This window comes from Squalius cephalus (genome assembly GCF_949319135.1).
Source record: "Squalius cephalus genome assembly, chromosome: 13".
In the NCBI taxonomy this organism is placed as follows: Eukaryota; Metazoa; Chordata; class Actinopteri; order Cypriniformes; family Leuciscidae; genus Squalius; species Squalius cephalus.
In genome coordinates this window covers 30626435-30654285 of record NC_137134.1, presented here as the reverse complement: position 1 = coordinate 30654285, position 27851 = coordinate 30626435, and the positions used below count along the sequence as shown (strand labels likewise).

General features: G+C 36.4%; 2 protein-coding genes and 2 long non-coding RNA genes across 7 annotated transcripts in view; 2 read left to right on the top strand and 2 right to left on the bottom strand.

Moving 5' to 3' along the window:
- Positions 1 to 27851, bottom strand: part of LOC307169827 (cell adhesion molecule CEACAM1-like) — a 444926-nt gene that overhangs the window by 52520 nt on the left and 364555 nt on the right. The gene's annotated exons all lie outside the window — the stretch shown is intronic.
- Positions 1 to 27851, top strand: part of LOC307169900 — a 351093-nt gene that overhangs the window by 52536 nt on the left and 270706 nt on the right. The window lies entirely within an intron of this gene.
- Positions 1708 to 27851, bottom strand: part of LOC307169818 (uncharacterized protein) — a 29987-nt gene continuing 3843 nt past the window's right edge. The window contains exons 3-11 of one of the 4 annotated variants that reach the window (XM_079890638.1): positions 20436 to 20600; positions 15768 to 16097; positions 13184 to 13504; positions 11803 to 11919; positions 9916 to 10053; positions 5207 to 5524; positions 4615 to 4938; positions 3477 to 3557; positions 1708 to 3342 (exon numbers count right to left, since the gene is read on the bottom strand). In XM_079890638.1, coding sequence (XP_079746764.1) covers positions 3299 to 3342; positions 3477 to 3557; positions 4615 to 4938; positions 5207 to 5524; positions 9916 to 10053; positions 11803 to 11919; positions 13184 to 13504; positions 15768 to 16059 — 1635 coding nt within the window. In that variant the 5' untranslated portion in view covers positions 16060 to 16097; positions 20436 to 20600 and the 3' untranslated portion in view covers positions 1708 to 3298. Of the gene's footprint in view, positions 3343 to 3476; positions 3558 to 4614; positions 4939 to 5206; positions 5525 to 9915; positions 10054 to 11802; positions 11920 to 13183; positions 13505 to 15767; positions 16098 to 20435; positions 20620 to 27851 lie in introns of those variants that run through there. The other 3 variants (XM_079890639.1, XM_079890640.1, XM_079890641.1) reach the window with 3 other exon arrangements.
- The window catches only part of LOC307169899, a 92178-nt gene continuing 86210 nt past the window's right edge, over positions 21884 to 27851 (top strand). The window contains exons 1-3 of the long non-coding RNA XR_013823232.1: positions 21884 to 22028; positions 22271 to 22437; positions 22654 to 25967. This is a non-coding gene — a long non-coding RNA (uncharacterized lncRNA). The remainder of the gene's footprint in view (positions 22029 to 22270; positions 22438 to 22653; positions 25968 to 27851) is intronic.

Below are 27851 nucleotides of genomic sequence, written 5' to 3'. Positions count from 1 at the left end.
TCCGGCCAATCGTGGAACAGCTGTGTCGTCATCAGCCCTCGTGCAGCCCAGTGCAGCCGCTCTTGAGAAGCTGCGCTGGTTGAGTTCTCCGGCTACTCTCGAATCGCTCTCGCGGTACTTTGATGGCATACGACATCGTCGCTGTACTCGGGTCCACCAGACCCTCCGGAGGGTTTCAGGAGTTTCACAATTTGCTCCAGGAGGTAGGATAGTGACTTCATGCAGCTCTGCGCAGACCGATCGGCGGCTGACTTGAAGCAGTGCATGCCGGTTAGAAATTTTGTCCGACTTGATACAGCGCCGACTGCAACGTAACTTTCTTACCTGTCCAGGCCTCGTAACATATTAAACACCTGATGAAAAAAGTTGCATTACAATGGAGAGAAACAAATATACAGGAAGAATCTGAACCAGGAGCCATCATTTCAATATGTATCTGTCAATTAGACAAAGGTCAGATAAAACTATTACTTCTGACATTCTGTCCCCTCACTTCTGAAATGATGGCGAATAGCGCGTCAGGCGCGAGTGATTTCAATGTTAACGCCGGTTTCACACCGCAAGCGTCAGCGGCGTGTGAGCAGCACGTATTTTTTTCGGCGTCCATGTTAATCAATGAGTGCATTCACACCGCACGCAGAAGCGGCGCGGCAGCGCGTAGCAGGAGCAGAGCAGGAACAGCAGTACCGCGATAGTTTCGGCGCCCAGTCTATTTTTAACGCGCCGCTTACGCTGAATTAAAGTGAGACGCATTGATCAAGGCCAAAATACACCGCAGTTTTACCCCAAAAGCGCATTGATGATATCTATTGTGTTTTAAACAGTCACTCAAATGACCAACAGCAATTTAAAAAGAAAACAAATGTCCAAAAACAAACTTGTTGCCCGAACAATAAAAACAAAGACGAATCAAAAGTTATATAAATGAAATGATTGATAAAATAAGCTTCTTGACAAGTCTTTTCTCTTAAATGTATTTGAAAACGAAATAAAGCAATGCCAACTTATCCATTATAGAGTACTCTGTCTGTACACAAGCCGCGGTTCAGCCGCGCGTGACAAACGCTGCCAGTGTGAAAGCAAAACGCGCGTGTCCTGCTCCTGCTCACCATACGCACTGCTCCTGCTCTGCTCACGCTCTGCTATCGCGTGCAGTGTGAAACCGGCGTAAGTCAATGCAAAGACGCGTTTCGCGCGTAAAAAATTCCTGCGGCGCGAATGAGGCGTAGAGCGCGGCGCGGTAGACGCGAATACACCTCATTCGCGCGTCAAGTTCGCGCGAATAGCGCGTTTTTAAGCGCGAATGATTTTATAAGTGCTATTTGTGCATTCACGCGTTTGACGCGAATTCGCGTCTGCCGCCCGAGTTGAAAAATCTGAACTTCTGCTTCAATTCGCGCCGCGTTAACCAATCAGGAGCCTGCTTGCTGCTGTCACGTGGTGAACTGACAGTTTATAATGTTATTTTATGTTTGGCCTCAATAAATTATTTTGTAATATGACTAAAATGCACAACAAAGCAAATCTTTCACATAAAAACTCGATTTCAATATGAGAGATACTCATTTTTTTATTGAATGCTATTTATTCCATATCTATTCTAGATTATATGAAACTTTATTAATCTAATGTAAAGACAACAAACACAATTTAGTGTATAAAAACCTTTTTAAAAAAAATCACAGGACAGGTTTCACTTTTGGAGGCTGGCTCCATTTATTATCAAAACAAAAATAAATGACAGATTAGGTGCGGGCGAGGGTGAACCTCGCGCCGGGCTGTACAGCGCGGGCTCGTCATGCAGCGACCACTCGAGGCCGAGGCTTATACGGCCTACGCTGTCCTCGTCAGCGTCCTCACCGTTAGGTCCACCAAACCTACCTCCTGGAGCAGATTGTGAAACTCCTGAAACCCTCAGGAGGGTCTGGTGGACCCGAGTACAGCGACGATGTCCCCTACGCAGCTGTTTCTGCTCTCCAGAGCATACGAGCGGTGACTCTCTCGATAAACATCTAAAAAAGATGGCCGCCAACAGGTTTCGAAACTTTCGCCTCCGGATTTCGCCTCTGACGCGCGTGACGCGCGTAAATTTTATTTCAAACTTTTGATTTTACCCGCGTCAATTTCGCTCTTGACGCGCGAATTAACACAAAGTGGTCAAGCGTATAACTAGACGCGGCAGGCGCGAATTTGACGCGCTATTCGCGTTTGGTGTGAACGCAGCATAAGCTTTTTGATTGGTTCTATACAACGTGTAACACCATATTTGGAGAGCAGAGACGTTTCAGGGGATACCCGGGAAATGCTCAGAGGTGACGCGAGGAGTTGAGAAAAGCAATATTCATTTCCAGCGAATTTAGTAAAACTTTGTAAACTTTAATAGTCATTTAAATACCTTTACTCAATTATCTGGACTACGAAACTTTAGGAGATTATTTTTGAATGTCTGTTCTTTGAAATTTAGCACAAAAAAATAAATAAAATAAAAATATGATTTCATTGTTTTTCCACATAAACGGCCCATATCTTAAAATGGAACGTTGCGACTTCCGACTCATTTCGCCAGATCGGGTCACATATTATGTTACAAAATCCCATTTTATTTTCATGGGGTTTTCTTGAGATCCTGTACATCCTGGGTGTACATTAAAAAATAATATATAGAGGTTAATAGCTGGTTTCTATGTGAATATATTGTAAATGTAATTTATTCCTGTGATCAAAGCTGAATTTTCAGCATCATTACTCCAGTCTTCAGTTGTAAAAAAACATTTGAAAGTGCATACTTCAAAACCCATATGTGTAGCCTACATTAACATTTACATACATAAGTATATCAGACTACATTAAAAAAATACAATTCCATTTACAAACATTATACAGAACAATAATTTTTTTTCAAAATCTTCAAAAATTTAAATGCAACATTATCCAAAAACAGAAAGAAAGAAGAAAATACTTAATTGTAACATATATTGACTCTCATATTGCTTTGCTTATATTGTTATACTTCATTTATTTGTTGATTTACATTGATCATGATAAAGGACAATAAAAAGGAAATCCGTTCTCACATTTGTTACAACCTGACCCAAAAGCAGAATCATAATATTATATTAATAAACAATTAATTACTACTACTAATACTACCACTACTACTACTAATAATAATAATAATAAATGTATCTATTCATTTTTAACTTAAACCATAAAATAGCAGTGTACTTTTGTAAGTAATGATATCTGAATGAAACCACACAGAGGAAACTCAAATTCCACTTTGAGATCTGACACAGATTCAGTGCAGATGGGATTTCACTTGATCGTTGCGCTGCATCCTGTCTGTTTCAACAATGACAACATACTCAACTAAACACATTATTTATTTGTTGAATCAGAGGAAATACGTAATTTAGTTTTCTTTTAAAAACCACTATAAATCTATTTGTGTTAAATTGTCTGTTTGAAATATTTACCGTTCTGAAGTTGTGTGCAACAGGAACAAACCGCCACCAGCAGAACAGCAGTAGCAACAGCAGCGGGAATCAGACTTGGAACTGGAATTACAGACAGTCATTATTACTGGAATGCAACTGATTTTACAGATATACTTTCGACTTTGGCCCTCGTTGAATGAGACTGTTTACATAAATGGCGCCATCTGGTGGGTTTTTGAATAACAGCGGCTCAAACAGCTCAATGGGAAACATCAGCCCAGGGAAAAAATAATAATAAAATGTTCATGTTAAATAGGTTAGTTCACCCAAAAATGTTATCCTATGATTCACTTACCCTCAAGCCACCCTACATGTATATGACTATCTTCTTTCAGACGAACACAAAGTATTTTTTTTTTAAATATCCTTGCTCTTCCAAGCTTTAGTGATTGAAGCACGAGATTTTGAAGCCCGAAAAAGTGCATCCATCCATCATAAAAATAATCCACATGACTCAATGGGTTATTAAAGGCCTTCTGAAGCGAAGCATGGGTTTTTTTGTTAGAAAAATATCCATATTTAAACCTTTATAAACTATAATAACCAGCTTACGGCGGTAGTGCAACTTCTTGTGTGACGTTGGAGTAGGTAAGAATAGACATTTCTTGTGGTTCAAACAAATAGGTCTGGGTAACAAATTCAAGTTCCTCTTCTCTTGTATCGAAATCGTCCAATAATTCTCTTTAAAAATGCTCATTGTTTATTGTTGTAAAAATGCCAATGTTTCATTTTGCTGTGTGTTTCCACTGTGTGTCGGCGTTCATCCATACGTTGTATAGAAGTTACACTTCCGTTGTAAGTCGACTACGCATACGGATGGTTGACGGAAGCTGGTTGTTATTGTTTATTAAGTTTTAAACATGGATGTTTTTTGCATGTGCATGTGATATGGCTTGAGGGGAGAGTAAATCATGGGAGAATTTTCATTTTTGGGTGAACTATCACTTTACATTGGTAAACATCAAATGATTGTAAGAGTAACACGCGAGGTGAAAATTATGTTACTTTGACATGCATGCGAAGGTGGAATGATATTCACTTCACAATAAGTTTTACAAAAAATGTTTTCTAAAACTGCTCAAGGGAGAAGTGCCCTGAATGATTAAATGACACTCACCAGTAACAGTCACAGTGACGCTGCTCATGATGCTGTAACTGCCCCTGTTGATCTTTAGTGTATAAAGTCCAGAGTCTGTGGAACTCATGTTTGTGATGATCAGAGACCATGAAAACTGATAATTCAGCTTCAGTCTGTCTCTGAATCTATCATTACTATCCTTCCACTGAACATCTGTACAGATCTTACTGAGATCTCCAGTGACTAGAGCGATGAGAGTGTCATTAAAATACCATGTTACCATTTCATTTTGTTTCATTACACCAGCGTCTGAAAGGATAGATCCTCCCTCTGCGACGTTCATTTGTTTTCCAACAGATAAACCTGAAACACAAACCAACGGATGCTGGAAGGAGCCATTTTTGACCCACACGCTACTCATTTTACACATGCATGTATAACATACAATTTATTGCATTACTGAAATGAGAATATAAACGACCATATAGAACATTATTTTTTTAAATAATATAAAATAGCTTCTTGTGATCACAAAATAATGTAAACTGTAAATTTACTACAGGAATGTCTGAACATTACTATTAAAATAAAAATTGTGATTTAAATATAACCTGCGTTTCACTCAACTTACCCCAGACAATAACATTGAAGATCTTTTCCCTCTCGCTGCTGCTGTTAAACTGTATATGATAAACTCCAGCATCTGTGTTTCTGGTGTTTGTGATGGTCAGAGATCCAGTCTGATGATCCAGCTCAAGTCTGTCAATGAATCTCTCTTTACACTGAACATCTGTACAGATCTGACTCTGATCTCCAGTGATTTCAGCGATGAGAGTGTCATTATAATACCATCTAATCTCTCCTTGTTGGGCTGTTGCAACATCAGTGTTTAAAGTGACTGAAACTCCCTCCATCACATTCACTTCATGTTCATTAACACCATGAACACCTGAAGAAGACACAAAGTTAAATATAAGTTGAACACAATTATACAACAGGAAAGTCCTGTGAAAATATTCTTTGCTTTGCTTGAAGGGAAGGGAAGCACCACGAGTTTCAACTCTGCTCTTGCATTCGTTATAGAATATCCAGCATTAGAACAAATCAGTGTGGACAGTTTTAATCATCCATAGAGCTCTTAAATTGAATATTTGTTGGGAAGATTCTTAATGGTACACTTTGTCAAGTACTTTTTATGTATTGTTTATATGTCTAAATGCTGCAATCAAATCGCCTTCAATTAGACACATGAAATCAAACAGCAGAAGAACATCATTTATTTACACATTTATACTCTTACACATCACTCACAAACACCTCTTCAAACACATCCCCTTCCCACACAGAGATCATTACTCGTTTTATCAATCCCTGGACCCCGGTGTAAATGAGCTTATTGTTATTTTCCACCATATTAATTTCTTTTTAATTGTACAGTATCAATGCCCTTTTATTTCGAATGCATTTACAGAATCCGATTTATCAGCAATTGAAAGTTTAAGACTGATTTAACAGAACAATTCAAATTATTTTGACTATTCCTCTTAAATATTAATAGTGATTCAGAATAAATGACCAGGACACAATTTTACACGCAAATTTGTTACAGCAACCTCATAAAATAACAATTTTATCCTAAACCCAACTGCAATAGCTAAAAAATGATTACACCAGAATAAATTAATACAGCGTCATGTTCACACTACACACTTTTTGTTTCATTATCATTCAAAAAAGACGTTATAAACATAACGTTATAAACACGTTACAAATAAATTTTGCACTTACCACTCTTTAACACACACACTGAGAGCAAAATAAAGACCCTCATTTTACATTAGTCACACAGCCCTGATTCTGTGGAAATAAAAGCTTTTGTCTGTGTAAATGCACAAGTAAAATTGTGTTCTTCTGTATAAATGCAAACCGAAAGTTGTTTATGACTAGTTGTGTCTGAGCTTGTTTCGCTGACACTCCCAGATAAAATGTCCAGACAGCAGGTTATGCAACATGTTTACTAGAAACAGACATTTTCTTTCTTTCTTTCCTGCTCCGCAGCAAGTTATGATAAAGGGATAGTTAAACCAAAAATTAAACCGATATCATTTACTCAACCTCATGTTGTTCCAAAAATGAAATCTGAGACATTTCTGTCCCTCCTTTGACGGCCCACAGAACTACCAATTTGTCGCTTCAAAAAGTTTGATCGCTTTATATGATTGAACAGATTGAATTAAGTATTTTATTCCCATATGATAAAATGTACAATGGGTTAAAAACACTCTATGTAGCAAAAATACTTCACAGCATTTAAATGATCTGATAAATGCATCTAAGCATCAGTTAATTGAGGAGAGTATAAGCAAAGAGTTTTAAGGATACTGTTCACCCCCATACATATCACAGATATTTGTTCACAGATGATAATAGAACAAGTCCATGAAGACTATACAAAAACACTATGAAAATAGTGCAAATTTGGTCACTTTTATCAAGTCATCACACATTTGTGTGCTGTAACATTTCACCTGACAAACATCACCATAAGTATTCACGCCAAAATAACAAATGGTGGTAAATAAAATTAAAAAGTTAGTAAAAATTAGCAACACAACAATACCAGTCTCTCCCAATACCTTTAACAATACCAGTAATAACAATTACAGTGTTTGAAGTGCAGACTCAATTCAATACTTGTGTGTTATTTGATTGGCAGCTGCTCTTTTGCATATTAATGCACAAAGATATTTGTGTAAACACAATCTAAACACAGTTCTACTATGTGTATTCTTGTAGGGACTACTGAAATCTGCTGAAATATTGCCATATAAAATATGCAAATTGCAAATATATTAAAAATATGCAAGTTGTGCTGGAGTTTATGCTAAATGTAGTGCATAAATTGTATTCTTTACACATTGGACGCTTTGCAGTTGAGGCTTTCTGTTACGACCTGTGACTCCTAAAGGACACAACAAAGGAAGGGACACTATCGTCGAATTAAACCCAAGGTTTGTTAACAAAATAGAAAGTAAAACAAACGAATGTAACGTCAGCTAAATCAGTAATGTAGAGTAGCATAGTCTGTAATGTACTGTGGCGCGAGTGTAAGTGGAGAAAAGAAAAAAATACAACAAAACAAAGTCAACGAAAAGGAGCGCCGAAGAGTGGTAACAAATGTCCAATCAAGTATAGTTAAACACATTTTCCCAAATATCTGCTTAATTGTAAATGTGACATTGATTTTATACAACAATATACAGCAGATATTTATTCTAAACAAGTTAAAATTGTGTTACATTTTAAACACAATATTGTCCGTTTTTTCTCTATTTTGCCAACAAAAATTGTTTTAAACAAAAGCCACACACAGAGGAGTTTCGTTACTGAATGAATCCGCAAATCAAAACAAATCAAGTGTGCAGTTTTAGTTTAATATTTAATTATGAGTTTCATGTTGTTCCTGTTATTTGAAAGGCTATTAAAGCCTTTGTCCACCGTTACCTTGTTGGCCACCCTGTCATATTTATCTTTCTATGAAAATAAGCAAATTATTTTAGTTATTAAAACCTTTTGTGTGATTTCTTTATAAAGACATGAGGGCCAGTAAGTATTGTTTGAAAGTTTGACCGGATTTCTTTGTTTTTAAATGCTATTTAGAGAAGAAAGTGCAACGATATTAATTCTGCAAGTTGTAATGGAGGTAAATTAGCAAAAATGGAGGCTAAAAAGACTTTTACGATTAACTAAAATGTATTGTCGAGAAAGGGACTAAATATCTTTTTGAAAATCTATATTTGAGTTTGCTTTATTTGCCCGTTGCCTCATGGGATAGTAAAGTGTTCATCCTAGCTCACTTCAGAATCTTGCTGGAAGTAGATCATTCGAGTCCTGAATTAGGGCACATTCTCATTTTTCACTACAATTCAGTAGTAAAGTATGTGATTTCAGACGCATTAAGAGAATGATATACAGTAGAAAGTGAATCGCGGATATGTGGTATAGTCAGGACTGGAACTGAAGATCATGAATCAGCCTGAAATTGACCTGTGATTCTATCCATGTCTGTCTGTTAGAGAAGACATCTCTCCGCTCACATAAAATACCAGAGGAAGCTGACGCCTACATGTACAAGTCATTTGAACCAAGACTTAGAGAGTCTATACAGTGACAAAGAGAAGAAAATGTAACAAAAAAGGCAGATCAAACTAAAGGTATCAACAGGTTTAAACACACACACACACACACACACACACACACACACACACACACACACACACACACACACACACACATGACCACGGTTACTAAAGTCTGGGGTTAGTATAAACAAACACAGTTGTAGTCACATTTTATTCTCTATGATTTATTTAATGTTAATGCTTTCATGCTAATCAGAGAGGTAGATTAACAGAAGTCCTTTAGAAAACTAAATTATCAAATGTTAATGCTTTCTGTAAGAGCAATAATTGTATACATCAAAAAAAGCAAAATAAATACACTAAAATGTAAACTTGCAGATAACTTTTCCAATAAATGGAGAAATGTTGAATTTGACGCTGGATGGTCAAATTATTTTTTACTACGTCTCTTTATGCTGAAGCTGATGAAAGCCTATAATGTAAAGGAGTGTGTGTCTCCTCTGAACTATTTCTTCTGTTTGCAGTGTAACCTAAAAGAAAACACACAAGACAGTAAAATAGAGACCAGTGTTTTTGCATGTACAGTGATGAGTTAAGACTCTCCACCAATAAAATGTGTTGCACAAATAACAATGAAGAATATACTCAAAAAAATGACAGGATATATGAGGAGTTAATAGAATGTAAATATAATAAAACCATCTGAAGTCAATGTGTTTAATTGTTTTATCAGATTATTGAAATGAAAGATTATTGGAAATGAACAGATGATTTAAAGTTCTTATGTTTTTCGTACTTCAAATTATTGCTTTTTATTCTGTGTTTTATGCTAAGAGAAACTAAAACAAGAAGTGACACAGTCAAAGACGTCTGTCTGGATGTAGACTTTAGATCAACAATGACAAATTCTGAAGACAGATGCAACACAATCATCTATATACAATCATACACACTATGACATTGTCTGATTCACAGAAATCAGGATGTTCTCTTCTGACACACACATCTACAGTCACATGATTAATCTGCTACTTGTATAAACTCATAGTCCTTCATTTAAATGATTGACACTACGTTTTTGGATTACCCTTTAATAAATGCTGCATTTGGATCCTCAATCTTAGTGTTTCTGAGCAGTACGTGACAGACACAGTGTTGATCTAAGAATCTGTTGCATTGAAAGATTCGAGTTACTCACCAGAGACAGTAACACTGAATAACTTCAATTCGGTTTTTTCCATTTCTGTTGATTCTGATGAATCCCAGTGTGTGTGGTTCTGGAGTTCATCTCTCTGTATTTCAGTATCAGTCTTAAGATTGTCAGATTCTCCATCAACTGCCAAGTCAGTAGCAAGAAAAAAGAGAAATTAGAAGAAGAATACCAATCAACACCGATAATTTGCTCTCTGATTTATCTTTAAACCCTTATTACACTGTATCACATTCTCACACACACCACAAGAGAACATGAACAAACACATTATCTGAAGCTTCATGTATTATCTTATAATCATTTACAATCCTTCAATCAACAAGACTGTCAAATCAATAATATTACTCTAGACCTACAATCTCCATGAAATAAAAAATGTCAACAATTCCGATGTTTTATGCAAGTATGTAGGCCTATTATAAATGATTTATCCGTTCACATCATTATTTGTTTAAAACTTGTTAATGTGCCTCATAATCTTTAATCAAAATAACATCTCTTCTCTGATTATGTGTTTACTGGCGTGAAGGCGGGGCAACCTGTCAATCACATGATATCCACCAATAGAAAACAACAACAGTCCAGTCAATTCCCTATAGACAAAATCAAGACCTGCCCAACATTTGTTCTTGTTCTAGAAGCTGTTTCACTTGTACAATCACAACTTCTGTTTCATGCCGACTTTGATACTGAAATCTTCAGGTTTCATTTAAAGTAAATAGAGTCGATACAGCTGATGGCATCAGCTGTGTTTGAATGAAACGAGAGAGTGTGTGTGTGATTTGAGACACATGAAATATGCGCTGGCCTCATATACCCAGATAAGAGTCATTATAGTGTTGCTATTAGGCGTATTCGACTTGAAGCGGCTGTGTGCAGACCGACAAGTGTGTGACATCAAAGCATCGTGAGAGCGATTAGAGAGCAGACGGTGCCATATGCTTTCGAATCGATCACGCCATACTTTGATGTCATATGCCGATCAGTCTACACAGCGATGGTCTGATGATGACCTGATGAAGGTCATTAACAGAAAAGCTGACCTGGGAATGTTGTGACTGACCAATCCTCAGACAGCAGCATAGTATTTACCCAGATCCGGCCCACATCTGGTAAACATGGATTCCACATGTATCAGATGTGGGCCGGATCTGGATCTGGATCACTTTAAAAAATGCTGGTAAGTTTCAAATTTTTAAATGACATTTTTTAACATTTGGGTTTGTCCATTTTTGACCCAAAGTTGGTGTATGTTGCTATCTGGGTCAGAATTAAGCATTTAAGAGAGCCATCTAATAAAGAAATGTATAAGTGCCATCTTGTGTATAACATTTATTTTTTCCATCACTATACTGTATATTTACATCCACATAATTTCATGCACATTTTGGGATATCGCATAAAAAACGCTGGATGGAAACAACATGTGCATAAATTAAAAAAAAAAAAAACTTTACACAATTGCATGGCATAACTAGACTAACCAATGGGCCGATCTCTTTGCACAGCACCAGAAATCTTGGTTTGGTCATTCTGAAACCCTTGAGTCAAAGGGATCGGCTTCCGAATGTAAGATAACATGACCATGTTTGCTGTGTTTCGTCTGTCATTTAGTGGCTTCCAGCAACTTCAATTTTCTTAGTGATATTTGCCGTTAGTTCAACAGGAAGTTTTGGTTTTGTTCTCTTCGACTCATAGAATGGAAACGGTGCTTAATTTGGAAATGTTTTTATGCGATATTCCAAATCCGCGCACAAGTTAGGCTAAATTCCCAACTTTGGATGGAATGTGTTTACCAGAAGGCCACTAACACAAAATGCTGCAAAGCATGCAACTTTGAAAAATTATTATGAAAAGGAAATTGCTACTTACTTTTCTTCCTGTAGAGAATCACTACAGCCACAATCATGGCCAGTAGCGACACACATTTAACAACTTTCCTTGTAACATCTGAAGGTTGATTCAGTACTGGAGTTTCTGCATGTGAATCTGCAATGATTAGAGGGATACAGTCATAACTCTGACCTGTAAACAACTATTTTAAACATCAAGGCAAGGCAAGGCAAGTTTTTTTATGTAGCACATATTATACACAATTGTAATACTTGAAAAAGATAAGCAATAAAAAATAACTACAAATTTAAAAAAAATCAATCAGTAATATGCTGCACAGCGATCAGTCTGAAAATACATACACGAATGGTCTCCAAGGAAACACTCATTCATCATGTGATTGTTCAGAGATTCAGGGTTTTCACACTTCTGACCAAATCATGATATTTACATTTCGTTTGTGATGAAAGGATTTTCAAAATTATTTTATAGAAATCACAAACAACTTGGTATCATTTTAATCAGTTAAATAAGGAATGGGCATAACTATATATATATATATATATATATATATATATATTTACTACAGAACTTTTTTTTTTTTTTTTTTCATTTCCACAGTGACTTGAAAACAATATTTAAAAATGAGTTATTCATTTCATGACAAATTCATGTAATCATGGAGATACAGTACCGATCCTGATTTTCAAATCAAAGGTTTGGAAACATTATTAATTTGAATGTTTTTGAAAGAAATCTCTTATGCTCATGAATCCTGCATTTATTTAATCAGAAATACAAGAAAAACAGTAATATTATTACAATTTTTAAATAATGTTTTTTTTTATTTTAATATACTTTAAAATATAATTTATTTATGTGATGCAAAGCTGAATTTTCAGCATCATTACTCCAGTCTTCAGTGTCACATGATTCTTTAGAAATCATTTGAATATCATTAAATTGATAAAAGGTGATAGTAAAGATTTATACTGTTAGAAAGATTTATCTTTTAAATAAATGGCAACACTTTACAATAAGGTTTATTAGTTACCATTAGTTAACTACCTTATTTAACGTGAACTAAGAATGAACAATACTTCTACAGCATTTATTAATCTAAGTTAATATTAATTTCAACATTTACTAATACATTATTAAAATCAAAGGTTGTATTTGTTAACATTAGTTAATGCACTGTGAGCTAACATAACCAAACAATGAACAGCTGGATTTTAATGAACTACCAGGAACAAAGATGAATAAATACTGTAACAAATGTGTTGCTCATTGTTAGTTCATGTTAGTTAATACATTCACTAATGTTAACTAATGAACCTTATTGTAAAGTGTTACCGAAAAAATGCTGTTCTTTTTCTGATGGGTCTAGCTGTGAGCCATTAATGAATAAATTACTAACCAATAAGAGTAACATCAAATCTCTTTGTGATTATGCATCTGTTGCAGATGATCTGTAGCTGATAAACTCCAGAGTCTGTGTTTGTGGTGTTTGTGATGTTCAGAGATCCAGTCTGATGATCCAGCTTCAGTCTGTCTCTGAATCTCTCTTTACACTGAACATCTGTACAGATCTGACTCTGATCTCCAGTGATTTCAGCGATGAGAATGTCATTAAAATACCACATCATCAAATCATTTGGCTTTCTTATTTCACTAGGATCGAAAGAAACAGATTCTCCTTCCTTCACCAACTTTGTCTTTATTTTATCCATCACTGTATCTGAAACACATGAAACACAAATAAACATCGGACTGAAGGATCTTCTTGGGGAAAACTAGAAAATTAATTTGCATATTAATATTCTAGATTTTGTGAAATTGCTAAATAAAAAGTGAACTGTGGTTAAAGAAACATGTACATTTATATTTACTCATATAGAAGTATAACTCTACTCTATTAGACATTAATTACTGAACCACAAATGTAATGTACTGTACTTGACAAAATAATGTGAAAACACATTATTATAGGAGTTAACCCTTGTGTGTCCTTATGGACATTTTTGTCTTTTTCAGGTTTTTTATTTTATTTTTTATTTTTTTATAATTTTATCCCAATTTCAGAACCCAAATTTGATAGGGAGAGATACATTCCCTGAACTTCCAAAAACTCTAGAAGGCGAGACTGGTGCATCAAGGTGGAAGGTCTTTTCACTCTCCTTAATGCCCGACGGGTTAAGCCACAAATGCCTTCACTACCATTGCGCCATAGATCGTTTGATGCCTCTGGGAATAGACCCTCACCCTGCTCCAGATCTTTGAGTAGGTCAGCTTGGTAAGCCTGCAGCACCTGCATGGAGTGAAGGGCACCACCAGCCTGACCTGTCACCAATTTGCCAACCAGCCATGATATTATCTGACATGGCTTGGATGGCAGAATGGGAGCCTTCAGTGACAAAAACTGTCCCCAGGGACAGATTGCTTGCTTAATTCTCTTCAACCTGAGGCATTTGTCCATAACCACGTGCACACAATAATCGTGTGACATGAATTTAAAGGAACTATGCAAGCAAAGTAAGGGTGCTTCCACGAACCCACAACCTCAGTGTGCAGGTCCGGAAGAAAGGAACGGCTCACCGGAGCTAGGGACTTATGATCTGTGTTTTGGATTGGCTGCCTCCCCCTTATTATCATCACCACCCTGACACTTAAATTGCCGCTCTTCGTCAGGTGGAGGTGGTGTAAGAGGCGAAAAGGCACATGAGGCGCGCGATGAGGCACATCTAAATCGAACGGAGCCACTGTTAAATGCTAAGTGTGCCTCTCCTCGGGAGACCGGTTTCTTTACCCATGGATGTATGCTGGTGTCCTTGCAGGTCTAGGAGGGGAGCGGAGAGGGATTCCAGCTCTCCAAGTCGTGAGTCGGCAGACCCGTATGTCCGTGCAGGGATGCACATGCCAAAGAATGGCCTTTCTTATCTTTCCCTTGGGAAGATGAGCCGCTGGAGCCACCAGGACCCCACCAACTAACCCATCTGAGCACTACCTTCCCTGCATGTGCCCCAGCACAACGAGAACACCAGATCCCCTATTTATATTGGACACTTTTTCCCCATGGACAGTTTTTTGGATATTTCAAGTAAATTTTTATGTTAATAAATGCCTCTCCGAGGCCTGACATCTTACCCACTGTGTCTGTCGTTGCTACTCCCGCCACACATGGCAGATTTGTTCCTTCTAAGTGGCCACAGACAATCTTGTGCTTCGGACCGGACCAATACAAACTTAGTCGCCCCGTGGAACGAGTCATAAGCTCCCATAGGTCATCATATGCGGGGCTTTGATAGGAGCGAAGAGTATCAGACTTAGATGCAATGTCTATTACTGACTCCACATCTAGTTCCTCTGAACCAGAAGGGAGCAAACTGCTCTTATCCAACCTGGGCAAGATACACACCAAGAGTTGCAGAGCTAGCCGGCAAAGCAAGGGAGACCCCTTCAAGCTCCTCAGCTAGCCCCATCTGTGATCGCCATGATTGCAGCTGCACGCCGCCGCACTGCCCCAGCTAACGCAGCGCCAGAACCGCAATTCTAAGAAGCTTGACTTGCATCACTTGTGAAGAGAGCCAAGCGGGAGAGGAGCTTTCGCACAGAGGATGTATAACAGTGAGCGCCTCCTAAACATATGACACACGACTCCTTCGCCCGGTGTATAAAGCTGGCAACGAGAGACACATCTTTTAAACTGTTAGCTCGCCGTTTTTTTCTTCTCCTCTATCTGTTTCTTTCACACATCACAATAAGACAAACTTTTTTCTGCCTCAGGAAATGACAGAGCCAAGTTCTCTCGAAAGGGAACAATGAGTATGAAACAATAGATGCATTTAAACAGATGATAAGAAAGAAACTCATTCAATTAATTTCTAATTCAAACGGAACTGAGTAATGATGAAGGTAACTGTAAAGAAAAAATTATTTCAGCTAATAAACACAATGACCTGAATATATATAAACTGGTTTTAAACATTCAGTAAACAACTCACCATGGACAGAAACATTAAAGTTCCTATCATTGTTATTGTTGTTGATAATCTTTAGTTTATAAACTCCAGAGTGAGTGTTTCTGGTGTTTGTGATGGTCAGAGATCCAGTCTGATGATCCAGCTTCAGTCTGTCTCTGAATCTCTCAGTACCTTCATTACACTCAACATCTGTACAGATACAACTGAGATCTCCGTTGATTTGAGCGATGCGAACATCATTAAAATACCATTTAATCTTCTCTTGTTGGTTTGTTTGAACAGCAGTGTATAGAGTGACTGAATCTCCCTCCATCACTGACACTGACACTTCATCTGATCCAACACCAACACCTGGAGAAGAATTGAACCGGTTTATAAATGGCATTATAAGCCAAATTAAACTAAACAATAGTGGTGTGAATATATTTTATTCTACAGATCACAAAGATTGTGTGCAAAGAAATATGTCTGGATTCATAATGTAACACATGCAAACAAACAGCAGAAGAACATTATTAGTTTACACATTCACTCATCAGACAAACATACTTGAGTCTCATGAATGATCTGATTTAAATTCCCCATTCTCACACATATAAAACCCAGCATTCATACAACCAAGTAGTGATCACAGCATATTTTCATAGACTTCTGATATTACTAATATAAATTATTTTCAGTTTACAGTTTAAATATCCCACGTAAATAACATGTTTACATTTACATTTTTATGCATTCACAGATGCTTTTATCCACAGTGACTTCACACACAGACAGACACACACACACACACACACACACACACACAGAGAGAGAGAGAGAGAGAGAGAGAGAGAGAGAGAGAGAGAGAGAGAGATTTCTTGTAGGGGGGAAAGAGACATGCAAAATATAAACAATAAATGAATTTATGTCGAGTTAAATTAGTAATGAAACTCAAATTAATTACAATAAAAGATTTTTATTTTAAATCGTAGAGAAAAGAGATAAAGGTCTATAACAAATACATGTCTTACCACGGTCGAGCAAAATACTCGCTGAGATCAAAATAAATATAAATGTCATTTCCCCCATGTTTACTCATGAAAAGATTCGATTAAATACAAGTGTTCTGTTCCTCTTGTCGTAAAAATGAAACGAAAACGATAGAGTGGGGCTACGTTAGGTTGTTTTCCATGGGCAGTCCTTGCTTAGATCGAATCACGGCATAGTAGAACAATGTTATCATTTGACATTGTAATCTTATATATGTAACAGATTAAAAACACATGCACGCAACATGCAAGTGTACGCATGTGAAAGCGTAGGCTATCCTCTCTGTTGTGGTAGGATTCACACAGTTAACAGATTAAAACATATAATTATTGTGACAGATGTGAAGGGGAAGGAGAATTTACGTGTCTTTTCAACATGACAGGCTTCCGCAATGGAAACACCTGTGAGCTCGCTCGTGACTCCTCAGCAAGCTTCCTCACTGGTGGTCCTGTTAGAAAATTGAGATGTCCTTCAAGATGTCTAACTTTGATAGGTTTCCCGATCACAGATGAGGATCTCGGTGTCCGTCTTTAGAGATCGTCACAATGAGGAAGGAGAGATGTGCGTAAAGCCCCGGTATGCAAATGGCCGGGCGTGTTTTAAGCAAAAGTAGGCTATACTTTTGCCTACTTTTAGCCAAAACGAGTAACGTAAGAACATATTTATTTTAAAGACTGTAAAAAATCGCCAGTAAAAACCTGTTTTTGGTTATAAGTTCCCGAAAAAAAATGTATGGAGAAAAACGGCAAGACTGAATGCTTTGTGTTAAATGAATCCATATAACTAATAGTATTGTCTATTAGTTACTTGGGTTAATTTAAACATTATTAAGCATTCACTGGCACAGACATTATAGTGAAAATACTATAATGTCTAATGTGTTGTTTTTAAGCTAAACTCCATTAGTTAGTCAGTAATATTACCTATGTCAAACAAAGTTTTTATTTTGACATTTGACAGCTGTTCTGTGATCAGGTTCATAAAAACTGGACAGGAAAATGCCCTTCACCAACAAACTAAACACACATTACACTTAGCCTACCCTTTCTCATAATGACTTTGTCTATCCAACAGTTCAAACCACATTCACTTCTGGAAAAAAAACAGACCATAGTTCCAGACTGACTCAGAAGATGAACTATTGAACTATCACTTCAGTAAAAATGGTAATGTGAGATGGTGTGTGTGTGTGTGTGTGTGTGTGTGTGCGCGCGCATTTGTGTGTGAACTAGGAGGGTCGTCAAACTCTGTTGGGGGAGGATTCACACACCATTATCATTCAAATCAGTTTAAATGATGTTTTGGAGAGCATTATTAGGCCAGACCTTCCACTGAGGTATTGAAGAAAATGTTGCACATGCTTGTCTTGTTCTGTTTGTGTGGTGGTAAGTTATAAACCTTTATATAATGGTATTATAGGTTAGATTCAGGTCTCTTTATTTGAGTGTACAGGGTCCTGAAATTATCAGGGAGTTTTAAAATTGTTGAATATTGCATGGAAATGTAATATATGTTGGGGGGTCATGGAAAACAATGGACATTTGTGTGGCTAATATAAACTAAACTAATGGAGGCTCAGAAAGTGAATCTAACATTGAGCTGCTTAAATCGCAGGCAATTTTTTGAATATCAGTTTCAAAAGTTGACATACAAATGAAAACCCTCCATCTATGATCTATAATTTGGCAAAAACAGAGGAATCCTAAATGAATTTTAAAGGATTAAGATGCAATGAGCATGTCTACTGATATAAATAGCTCAATTTAAAAAATGTATTAAAAACATCCTAATTAAACTTGACACGTAACTTCGCGTTTTTATTTATTTTATTTTTTTTTTCTCTATGCACGTGATTCACATTTTAACATTACAAACTAAAAATGATTTCAGGCTTTGCAAACCACCAGAAGCATTCATCTGTGACAAAACCCTTTCATGTTCTCCAGGTGTGTTTGGTGATTCAGTGTCAGTGATGGAGGGAGATTCAGTCACTCTAAACACTGATGTTACTGAAATACATAAAGATGATGATATATTGTGGAGATATGGAGCTGAAAACTCTCTGATAGCTAAAATCAACCGACAGAAGCAAATCTTCTCCACATATGATGATGGTCCTGATGGGAGATTCAGAGACAGACTGAAGCTGGACGATCAAACTGGATCTCTGACCATCACAAACACCATAACTGACCATGCTGGGGTTTATCAACTAGAGATAACTGGAGTGAACCTGATATCAAAATCATTCAGTGTTTCTGTCTATGGTGAGTCGAGATCTACTGCATTTTGAATTGAGATACTTCATGTTTGGGAAAGTTCCACTCAAAAGACTAAAACAAATCATTTTAAATCATAAGGTTGCACTACCAATAATCCTTATACGTCAATTTGACTGAATGAGCTGTAAAATTTCCTTCATGTTCTATTTTCAGACATCATGAGAATAATGTAATGTTTGGTGTAATATGTGACAAGAACATATCCTAATTCCTTTGTATTCCACTGTAACAATATACAAATGGCAACATATACTACGCATTTGTAGTCTTTTCTCCCGTTTTAATTTTCGATATAAGCTTTTCCATGAATAATTCACTGGAATGCATAATTAATCCCTCGTTTTTCTCCGCAAATCCTCAATTTTCTAGGTTTGTTTTCACACGAATGCTTTAAAATGTAATCGTCTCCCCTTTTCACATCTTATCCCTATGAACAGTGTTTACTGGAATGTTTCTAAGGCAGGTAAATACAATATTTTAATGTCTGTCATATTGACAGAAATCACTTTAATATACGGTATAACTACAGTGATATTTAACACGTCAAGCTATTGGTGTCAGTCATGGTCTGTTCGAATGCTTTTGCAATTTTTAAATTTGCTTTTAATGTTCAGTGTTTGAAGGGTGAGAACCATAACATCGAATTGTATCAAGTTTTTGAAAATGCTTATTGTTTTCATAGAGTGAAGCTTTCGCTGATTTGTTTACAGTTTAATGGAAGTTACAACAATAATTCATGCAAAGCCTCATGGGGCATTGAAAAAAAGGTGGATATTCTTATTTTATTCAAATTGGGTGTCCAGTCCTGTTCACTGTCCTGCAAAGCATAGCTCCGAAACCCTTGGAAGTTTCTAATAAGTCTGAAGGACTTTGTTAGTTGGTTCAGGAGTGTTTAATAGGGTTGGAGCCGAACTCTGTAGGACAGTGGACCTCCAGGAACAGGTTTAGGCATCCCGTAATCGTTTTATTGTTTGAGATCACAGACACTCTCACTTTTATCACAATATACATTCACTGATCAAACTGAATTCTGAGATTTCCATTTATATTTCAGCTCGTCTGCCTGTTCCTGTCATCAGCAGAGACTGTTCATCCTCATCATCGTCATGTTCATTGATGTGTTCATCAGTGTTGAATGTGTGTGATGCGACTCTCTCCTGGTACGCAGGAATCAGTGTATTGTCCAGCATCAGTGTGTGTGATCTCAGCATCAGTCTCTCTCTACCTCTGGAGGTGGAATATCAGGATAAAAACACCTACAGCTGTGTGCTGAACAATCCCATCAGCAACCAGACCACACATCTGGACATCAACACACTCTGTCACACATGTGCAGGTACCACAGCTCTGATGATATATGTGTGTGTTTACTGACCTGATCTCTGTCTTCTGTTGTAGATCACACTGATGCGTTCACTTCTTTCTTTATCATTTCAGAACGGGACGGTCAGTCTACTTCACAGGCAGTCTCAGTGTCTCTGATAGTGTTGATCTCTGCTGGATCTCTGATGATTGTTGCTGTAGTCGTGATCTTCTGCATCTGCAGGAAACACAGAAAAACAGACCCAAAAGGCAAGTGTTTCCAACTGCTTTTAAACAAGTATTAAATATACCCTCCGGCCTGTTTCACAGACAGGGTTTAGATCACGCAAGTATTAGGCCTTAGTTCAATTAGGACATTTAAGTTGCTTTCATAATCATGGTGTGCATCTTGAGACAAAACAATGGCACTGACACATTTTAAGATATGACAGTGCAAGTTGCTTTCAGTTAAAACATCTCAAACGTGCATTTTAGTCTGGGACTAGGCTTAAGCCTCGTCTGCGAAACTATCAACTGATAGCTCTAATGATCATAAGGTGAACACCCTCTAGTTCCTTTTCATTGAAATAAACCAAAATAATATGTGACGTTACTGAGTTATGTATATAATGGCACACGAAGTACAAACAGAAATGCCATCTCAGTGAATCCAAATAACACCGGTCTACACTTTATTAGAAGTAGTCTGCTTCAGAGATAAAATGTGCTATTAATTATGTATGTTGATGTGCTAAATTGAAATATGACAGTGAGAACAAGTGATTGGCTACTGTTTCCAAGATATTTAAGTTTTTACGTTTTACATCTGTATATTGTGTAGATACCTGTCGCCTGTCATAGATCCAGTCAAAGATTTAAGAATGGTTAAAGAATGTCTTTCTAAATGTAATGATATAATTGTTGTTGTTCAAACAGTTCAGACTTGTGAAGATGAGATCATTTACACAGAACCAACGTTCCACGAACGAAAAGCACAGAAATCGGTAAGATCATACTAGTTTACGTTCGGGGTATCTATCACTTCAGTAGATTTAAACACTGACTCAAATCACATATTGCTCAGTACACTCACACAGGATATTATTACATATTTCCACTGATGTCATACATCCTGTGAACATACTTTATGTAACTGTCACAGTGTTTGAGAAGAAGATAAAGAATGTTTAACGGAATCAGGGTTCCATTCATAACTTCCATTTAAAACAAAACTGAAATAAGTGTGTGGTTTATCTGTCAGTCACTGGCCGACAGCTGACCTGTTTCACTAACATCCTGAGCACAAGCTCCATACGTTAGCGCTGTTAGCAGCTAAACACAAAAACTCTTCTAAATCTCCAACGTAGCTGAACATTAAACATAAATATTTTCCTTTACTAACAAACACATTAAATACAAGTTCATTTCAACATTTACTGTCCAGCTGGAGCATCTAATCACTGATGCCGTGAACATTGACCACATTACTTGCACTTCTGTGAAATTCTTTGTGTGAAATCAGGAAGTCACATGCTTCAAAGCCAAATAAATGGGTCACAGATCTGTTGTGAGGGGGTTACAGACAGCAGGGCAAAACTAATAAAAAAAAATTTAAAAAAATTGTGCCAAATATTGGACTATAAATAGACTCATCAACCTCTAAAAGGTAAGGATGTTTTCCATATCTTTTGTTGCTGATGTCAAAAGGCGGTGGCCAATCTAACTCTGGCAGAGTTTTACAAACAGCCGCAGTCTGGGCCAAATCAAGCACAGATATTGCCTCTTCTGAATTGTTTCTCATACATTTTTATAAATGTTTTTTTTTTTTTTTTTTTTTTTAAGTTACAGCAAGGTTAGACCCATGTTTAGATTTCACTGTATTCGGTGAATTATTTCTTTTGATTTCAGTCAGTCAGCTTTATCCATCTATGGGAAAATGCGCTGATGGATGTTCATTAAAAGAAGAGTGGATCTGCCGCATTACAATGAAATTCAGTTCTGGTTCACGTGTCTTCCAAATACCCTGAATTCTCTAGAACACCTTTTCATTCATGAAACACTTCACTTGGCTAGAGGTAATATATATTTAGCTTAATATAAACATGTGCAGTTCATGCTAATATTACTATGTCAATATTTGATTTGAATAAAACTCCCTTACCCATGAAAGATGCACAATTTTGTAATGTGACGTCATTATTTGATGTCCTGTGTAAAAACCACCGATATAGATGAATCATTTTTTTAAAAGATATATCTAGTGATTGTGTTTTTTTTTTTTTTTTTTACAGAATGTTAAAGAAGAGGATCACACAGAGTACGCACCTGTCGCCATGAGAAGATCAGATCCAGCTTTTGATAACCTTATCTGAGTCTATGGGGACTGAGAATCACCACATGTAGCACACATTCAAATCTAGAGGTGACATTATATTCAAACTTCAGATTTTTATTCTAAGCCAGGCATTTAACAATTTTGTACTGGTTTAACTGAGTATTATTTGGAAATCCCAGCAGACACACAGATCATTCTGAGGGGTTTGAAGAGAGATATTCAGAGATGGATTCATGAAGGGCTAAAGAATTATTCTCATAACTTTACCAATCATCAAAACTGTATGAATCAATTAAGCATTTTAAAGTTCGACTCTTAACGCCTCACAATCCCGCCTGTGCATTTACATCTCCCTTTTGTCTTTCTCTTTCTCTCTCTCTCTTTACACCACAGAAATGTGGTTTGACCTGATGGGTGGACAAATATCACGTGGCATTACTGTAAGTTAGTATTGTTTCAGGAAGCTTCAATGCTCCACGTATTGATTTTCCTAAACACCACGCTTTCTTTGCAGTCACGTGACTACCTCACCTTTCCTGTAAGGATGTGTGACGACGGGTTATGGACGTTCAAGTCTAATTTAACACACACACACACACACACACCACATGATGGCGCTGTTTTAGACACTCCTGATGCTTTGAAAGTTTTCATGAAACTTTCATCGCTTTAAAATGCTTTGTTTCTCCATTCCTAATCGGAAGTGTGTGGTTGTTGTCAGTTTTGTGTCTGTCAATAAAATGTGGTTGAAGGGCATTTTTTTTCCCATTACTGTTTAGATGAAACTAGTTTGACTTCTGCTTTACAAAAAAAACAAACAGTTTTTATAACGTAGGCCTACTGAAAATCAATGCTGTTTGACTGAATGACTGAACATAACATTCATTCCAAGGCAAAAAAACAAAACAGTAATTACAGATTTTGTAGCTGCACATTTTGTCAAAATTGTATTGTTGCTATAAGACAGGTGGGTTTAGCGATGTTATAGCATTGTTACAGAGTTTGTCTTTGTGTGTAAGGTTCTGCCATCATGACTGATATTAAATTGACTCAATATTAAAAGGTTATCTCACCTAAATATTAAAATGGCCATAATTCACTCATGTCGGTCCAATCCACACCTTTAAGACTTATTATTAGAGAGCAACAGATAATCAACTCTATCAATATCCTTGACTGAAATTTACACCTTTCTTTTTTTTAGTTAATTTTATGATATTGATTTAATTGATAAATATCTCTATCTGGTGGGTTTTTTAAGGAAATGCATCAGAGCACTGTCAACTCAACAGGAAACAATGTTCACAGGAAAACGGACTAATGTGTTAATAGCAGTATTCTTGTGAACAGCACCTTTTGCGATATTCAGTGGTTCGGAACGAATAATCAAACTGCCAAAGTCACGTGATTTCAGTGAACGAGGCTTCGTTACGTCAGAGCTTTGAATGGTTCGCCGCTAGGGGGCGATGATCTCTGTGAACCCATGAGTGTCTCTATGTCATTTTTATATATCGTTGGCATTTGATTACACATTTTTATAATAAAAATATAGAGTTGTAGTTCATGGTCTCTTGTTTTGATTAACCAAGCTCTCCATAAAACAAGCAAAACAAGCCCTTCAATTTAATGGTATTGGCATTACATGATTAGTTCATATTCTGTAATAGTTTACCTTCAACGTTTACAATGGGTTTATAGAAGGTGTTTTATGCCTGTTTGGACTGAGTTTTTGTTGCATTTACACTGTTGTGACCAGCAGGGGTCGCCAGCGTGTGGAGATTCGAACGCTTCGAAACAGTGAATCATTTTTCGAATCAGTTTGTTCAATTGATTCAGTTTCAAAAAGCTCCTTAATTTCTCCCAACACTAGTCTATAATGAACTAAATAATACTTCTACTTGAAAAGTGCGCTGCCTCCTGATGCCTGTTTATAATAATAATAACTAACTCAATTAAAGACAGACTTCTTTTGTTTATTAGGTTAACAAAAAAAAAAAAACTTTTTACAGAGAGATACTGTGGTGAATCACACCAGCTAAACACACCAGGAAAGTACTATAAAAATATTTTTTTCTACAGATCATAAAGATTGTAGGTCTGGATAATATGTCATAATGTAACATGAAAACAAACAGCAGAAGAACATCACTGATTCTCACTTTCACTCATCAGACAAACAGTGTACAAAAACACACATCCTGATTTCTCCACTCACACATTTTACACCATATGACTCAAATAATAGCATTTCATTTTTTATTCAAAATATTGCTTTGGCTTTCAAAAATACAGTTTTATATATCATGCCGGTAATGTAGTATTTGCCTAGTCAAGAATAACATTATTGACCAAAATTATGCATTGCTAAACCATATACTGCAACTGACATGCAATCATATTTCCCCGTATCAGCCTACAACTGAAATGGTTCCTACTATAAAATCATAATTTCATATGTGATCTTTACAGAGTCATTTCTGAGTGGTGTGTGATATAACAGTTTTACTGTATTAAGAATCACTAATAACAGCTGGAGAAAGTTTAGAGAGACACAGATTCCATCCGCTATAAGTGAATCATGTTTTAATATTAATCACCACATACAGTAAAGATGGAAAGATTTTCTTGACCCACATAAACTACTTAAAAGGCACTTTTTTCCCAAGGCTAATGTAAAGATAAGGAAAACTAAGGAAAATGTCTAATATTCAGCCCAGAATGCAAACAATATCTTACAAAAAAAAAAAAAAAAGTGTTAGGAAAACTACAATATTTGCCTTTACTTCTAACTGATTTGTGGTAAAATTACTTCTTTAAACATTTACCTGACAAATAAAAATATCACGTGACATGAGGTTATTTACATATTAATTGACACCAGATGAAAGACAAATCCAAAAATAGGAACAAGAAAACAAGAGTGCTGCCAAAAGAACCAATGAATAATATAAGTTGACAAGCTGAAGTTACTTATAAAGTAGACCACATAATTAAGTAAAGTGATATTTTTCTACAAGACAAACACAAAATACAATTTAAAAAAAAATAAAAAATTAGCACCTCATAAAACGTTACAGATGTTTTGTTCTACATTGTAACACTCCTGCTGACAAACATCACATCTAGTATTTCACAGGTTTACTGCCATAGTAAAAACTTTTAATGCAGCCTGTATCATATATGGGTCCAGTTACAGGCATTGAACAGAATAAATGCTCCCAACAAAGTGCTTCACCATAAGTCGATGAATTTCTAAGCTTATTAAGGCAGGTTTTGGTTCCAGAGCCACTAAGAGTTGGTCAACCATTGTTTTCTGATCAAGGTGCATAACCAAGGGTTAGAGTTAGTGGTTAAATTAGAAACATTAACAATAAGGACACAAGACATTTCCAGTTACAGAAACATTTCCAGTAAAAACACTTACAGTATCAAAAATGCAGACTGTTAAGAGCACTTGTGGTTATACAATGTATTTTCTTACTTTGAATTTTTGTCTTGTTTTCCACAACTAATATCTAAAAGTTGTGTAAGGGTCATGTTCTGTGTCGAGCATGTTTCATTTGTTCTAGTTTTCCCGCTTGTTTGATTACCGTCTGTTGCCTTGGTTACTGGTTTGAGTCACACCTGTTTCTCTGATTATCTGATTACCTCTGATTACCTGAGTCCTTATATGGAGTGTTTATTTACACTAAGTGCAAACAGCCCGCCTTACTGGCGGAGAGTATTTACATTTACATTTACTCATTTAGCTGACGCTTTTATCCAAAGTGACTTACAATTGCTATATATGTCAGAGGTCGCACGCCTCTGGAGCAACTAGGGGTTAAGTGTCTTGCTCATTGGTGGATTCGAACCCAGGTCTCTCACACCAAAGGAATGTGTCTTATCCATTGCGCCACACTACCCCTTTTTTTACACAAACTCTGCCCACCAGTGTCTGATTGGGCCAGAGAAAAGCCCAAAAACAGCTGTAACCGGTCAGCAGCAGTGGCGTAGTAAGGCACGTTGTAAATACTTTTTGATCCGATCGACCCAAGTTTGAATCCGCCTTTAGCCGAACTCGTTCTACTTCCTTTTCCGATCACATATCAGATTGGAAAGGTGTTTGATTTCAATAAATATTAAGAAAATATCTGTAAAAAAGTTTAATTCCTCCCGGTTATTTTATAATAAAGTGTTTATCGGGTAGGTGTATGGAGGGCTTTATTGTCCCAATAAGGCGGCATTTATTTAATAAATATAATAATTTACACTCAGTAGGTCTATGTTATTATTGCATACTGTTTTATAATGTACTAAAAAACAGAGGAGCAAACAGTATCTAACTCCTAAAAAATCTAAATTAAGTGTGTTAATGCTTAAAATAAGGGGAATATCTGTCAGATCTGTTCTTCTTGAATTAAGTTTATTTTTCTGACCCTATAGGGAGACGCACTTAATGTGTATGATTTTTATTATTATTTTTTTTTACAAAACAAGACCTTTATCTAAAGTAATTTTGCTTCTTAACTAAATGTATCTTGATTTAATGGAAAACAAGACAAACATATATATATACAGTGCAATGCATAAGTGAATACACCCATGCTAAAGTTGACTAAAAAGAGGAATAAAAAATCATATTTTGGAAATTGAACTTAATGCCTTAATTAAAAAAATTAGGAAAAATCCAACCTTTAAGGACACCAATTTTCTTTGTGAATGAATAATGTATCGTAAATAAATAAATGTTCTTCCTTAAAATACATGGTGCATAAGTGAGTACACCCCTATGTTAAATTCCCATAGAGGCAGGCAGATTTTTATTTTTAAGTATTTAAAAAATATATTTTTTTTTGGATACTATGCATCCTGATAAAGTTCCCTTGGCCTTTGGAATTAAAATAGCCTCACATCATCACATAGCCTTCACCATACCTAGAGATTGGCATGGGGTACTTTCCATAAGATCATCTCTCAATGCAAATCAAACTAGCTTTTAGGCTAACTGAAATAAAACCATGCCAATCTCTAGGTATGGTGAAGGCTATGTGATGATGTGGGGCTATTTTAATTCCAAAGGCCAAGGGAACTTTATCAGGATGCATCCAAAAAAAAAAAAAAAAAAAAAAAAAACTTAAAAATAAAAATCTGCCTGCCTCTATGGGAATTTAA